The sequence below is a fragment of the Tupaia chinensis genome, unplaced genomic scaffold, assembly GCF_000334495.1.
Source record: "Tupaia chinensis unplaced genomic scaffold, TupChi_1.0 Scaffold000063_1, whole genome shotgun sequence".
Taxonomy (NCBI): domain Eukaryota; kingdom Metazoa; phylum Chordata; class Mammalia; order Scandentia; family Tupaiidae; genus Tupaia; species Tupaia belangeri.
The window spans coordinates 3,525,706-3,529,413 of NW_006159521.1; the positions used below are offsets into that span (position 1 = coordinate 3,525,706).

The window sequence follows — 3,708 nt, forward strand, 5'->3', positions numbered from 1 at the left end:
GGTGCAATTTAATGACTGAGAAGATAAATCTTATCCTCAAGGCTAAGAAGGGGATATTTCTCATCTAGTTGAAAAAGCTTATACCAGCTGTGTTGTGGGTGGGAAAAAGAGTTAAGGTTTCCAAGGTTTGGTAGTGCCCTTGTGGTTCTATTAATACTAAGAAGGTCTGTGTGAACATAGATGACATCTTCAGAAATCTTCAGAAAAATCCCACCTCTTTATATCAGATTTTTCTGTGTTACCCACTCTCTTTCCCCTTCATAAGTTCTTGCTCAACTTCTGAGTTCATTCATTCAGCATAAATAATTATACCTACTCTGTAAAGCGCATACACAAAGTTCTAGAGGGGACCCAAAGGATTCCCCTGTCATGGAGGTTGGGGAGAGATGAGATAGATGATACAAAATGGTAGCAAGTTTCGAGTCAAAGGTTCAGGGAACAGACCCCAAATAAGGAACTTTCTGCCTGTGGATTCTAAACTAGAACCCTGCATCTGATGTGAAATCCTCTTCAAAATCCTTTCCCAGAGGATTATCTTCCTTCAGTTGCCATTTAACCTTTTCTTTCTTTCTTCTTAAGTTTGTATAGGGCATGTTCATTTGCTAGAGAAAGACAGAGAGAGGGAAAGTGAGAAAGCACTCCTTGGGAGGATGACCTTGTCACAGTCCCTTCTCTAGTCTCCTCTCAGGATTTGGGTACACACACACATGTACACACACACACACACACACACACACACACACACACCAGGTATGATTTTCAAGTCACCAGGACTGGGACTTAAACCACACAGTCAGCCATGTGGGATCCAGGTACCTTAACCCCCATGCCACCTGCTGGCCCAAGGAGACATTACTGAGAGAGTAGGGACATGACCTTTATCCCCAATTCAAACCTATGACAGTTCCAATATCAACTTACTCATTGTGGTTGGGGTAATTTTATTCATAAGCAGTTGCTCTTACAGAAAATACTAACCCCAAACTAGCAGTGTCACACAAAAGGGGAGTCGTCTTGGTTTTGTGTGTGGGGGTGGGGGTGGGGGGGAGCAATTTATGTTCTATCTGCCAAAAGGCAGGAGAAGCACAAACACGACCTGCTCTTTTTAAAAAAAACTAGTTCAAAGTAGAATTTTTTTTATCCCCTCTACTTCAGTAATAAAAAGTAGCGCTGGGATCTGGCACCCAGATTTGGTTTTTACCTTCACCATTTACAAAGTGTTCCCGCATCTGACTTGCATCAGTAGGGTTATTAGTCCATTCACTATGAAGAGAGGTGTTATCGACTCCTTTCTCCTCTTCTTGCCTTCATGCTCATGTTCCTTGGGACGGCTGCTATCTGAAGGTCTTTTAGAGCCACCACGTTGTTTGGCTTCTTCCAAAAACTTGTCCAAACCAAAAGGATCTTCCTCAAACTGAACTGGTCCCTCTCGTCCTCTCTGTCTATGGTCTGAACCAGAAAACTCCTTGTCGGGAACAAATCTGTTGGTCTTTATTCTGGCTTCTAGATCATCTCCATACATGTCCTTGTCCAGATTTTTACTGAGCCTATAAATACTCTGGGCCATATCTTTACCACCTCTCCAGGCTTGATCATAAACATTATAAATTTCATCTTCTCCACCTACAAATCCACTGTCCATACCCTTGGATTGGTTGAAGAGCCACTGGTTGTATTGAACTTCATTGGAAGTACGTGGATTGGGCACACCAAGAGCAATGACTTCACTGATATCCCGATTTTCATTTCTCTGCAGTTTAGACCTCGTATCAGGAGCTGCTCTGGAAAGATTCCTATCATGCTGTCTCTCTTTTCGCCTATCATGCCGGATTTCATCTCTCTCACGTGCCTTCCCATCCTCTTTTTCCACATGGGTTTTGATTCCAGCTCTCCTCTCTCTGGCTTTTTGGGCCATTTCTCTAAGTTTCTCTTCATGCTTCTTTTCTTTTTGAGCCATCTTTCTCTCTACTTGGGCATGCATATCCACAGCTTCACAGGCCTTCTGATCGGCAATGTAGAGGGCTTCAGCCAGTTTGGCAAAATTTTCATTTATATGTACTGTTTGTAGTCCTCTTCCATCAGCAGCTAGACGTTTGTCTAATGGAATTGTATAACCCTTTGCATTTTTCCAGTTTGAAATGCAAGGAGGAATCTTCCACTCTTGTTGTTCCTTTACAGTCATCTTTCTGCTGGGAGAATGCATGACAGGTGCAGGAGGAGAAGGTGGTCCCCGGGGAATTTTCCTATTAATCTTGAACCTTGGTGGCTCCATTGGATCTTTCTGCATTTCTACCATTTGAATAATTCTCTGTTTAGCTCCAGAGTTGAAAGCCACTCCTTGCTGAGATGGCGTATATTGGATATACTAAGCAGGAGCCAGTTTATCAGCTGCTCGAACTGGCATGGCGGCAGCAACCTTCTGTGATACAGATTTCTCTAAGGCTACCCTTGTCTTTTCTGTTATCTGAAATAAAAAGAATCACATTGAGTTGTTTGGAAGTTAATAAAGATGTAAAAAGTTATCTCAAATAATTATATATATATCAATTCCCAGTTACCTCTTTAATAGCTTCTTCATCGGGTCTTTGCAGGTCTGGATCATCTGCATTCATAACCTCCTTTGGAACCAGGTCAGTGTATTTACGATAAATGACCTTGTCTTTTGACTGTCCCTGTCGAACGATTGCATCATATTTAATCTTTCCTTCAGGATCCACCTGAATGGCTAGTGCATTCGACATTTTTTTTTAATCCCATATCCAATGGGTATTGGGCCACATGGATCTCTAGAAAGGCTCCTCCATCTCCAAAATGCTCTAATAAACGAGGTATCCATCCTTTCCGGTACCTGTAAGGGGGAGGTTCTCTTCGGGATGAGACCAGTGAAGTCTGCCGTGATCTTTGGGATCTTGCTTTTTCTTCGGCCTCAAGCTGGTCCTGAGATAGCTGAGTAGGTGCAGGTAAAAAGCTGGTGAGCACCATCTTCTACCGCTTCTTCCAGCGCCAAACCTATGTATTCCGCAGGTCTCATTTGGTGCTATTTTCTTCTTGTGGGTGCATGTGATTTATCACACACACTCTCAGCTGTAAATATTTTAAATGTCTGTAAGTGGCTACATAGAATCTTTCTGTGTTTACACTTTTCACCTGTAAAATGAGATAACATCAGAATACCTGCCATGTAGTTATCAAGTCATGTATGCAAATATTCAGTGCATTCACCAGAGAGAGACAGAGAGTGGCAGTGAGAGGGAGAGTGAGAAATCACCCCCAGAGGGAATAGGCACACTGCAACCCCTTCTCCTCCATTCTCCTCCTGGGATTTGGGGTATGCACACATGTGCCTGGCATGATTTTCAAGCCATCAGGTCTGGGACTTGAAGCACTGTCAGCCATTTGGGGATCCTGTGCTTTACCCACTATGCCACCTGCTGACCCTCTTACCTTCAAACTTTAATGATAGGCTAGCTAGCTATAGGATTCTAGGATGAAAATTGTTTTCTCTTAGTCAATTGTAGTCTTTTTTTTTTTTTTAAGAAATTTTTAGGGGGATTTTTGTTATAGGGAGCACACTCTTGCTGAAGAGAGAGAGACAGAAAATGAGAAATCACCCCTCACAGGGATGGTCATGCTGCAATCCCTTCTCCTTCATTCTTTTCTCACAATTTTGGGTATGCATACACACACACACACACACACACACACACA

At 42.7% G+C, this 3,708-nt stretch overlaps 1 protein-coding gene across 1 annotated transcript; it reads right to left on the reverse strand.

The window, feature by feature from the left end:
* Positions 1–1,109: 1,109 nt before the first annotated feature.
* Positions 1,110–2,982, reverse strand: LOC102488462 (SNW domain-containing protein 1-like). The gene is given in 3 exon segments (XM_014593140.1): positions 1,110–2,464; positions 2,559–2,748; positions 2,750–2,982. Coding segments are annotated over 3 exon segments (1,677 nt in total). The 3' UTR covers positions 1,110–1,210.
* Positions 2,983–3,708: the final 726 nt, after the last annotated feature.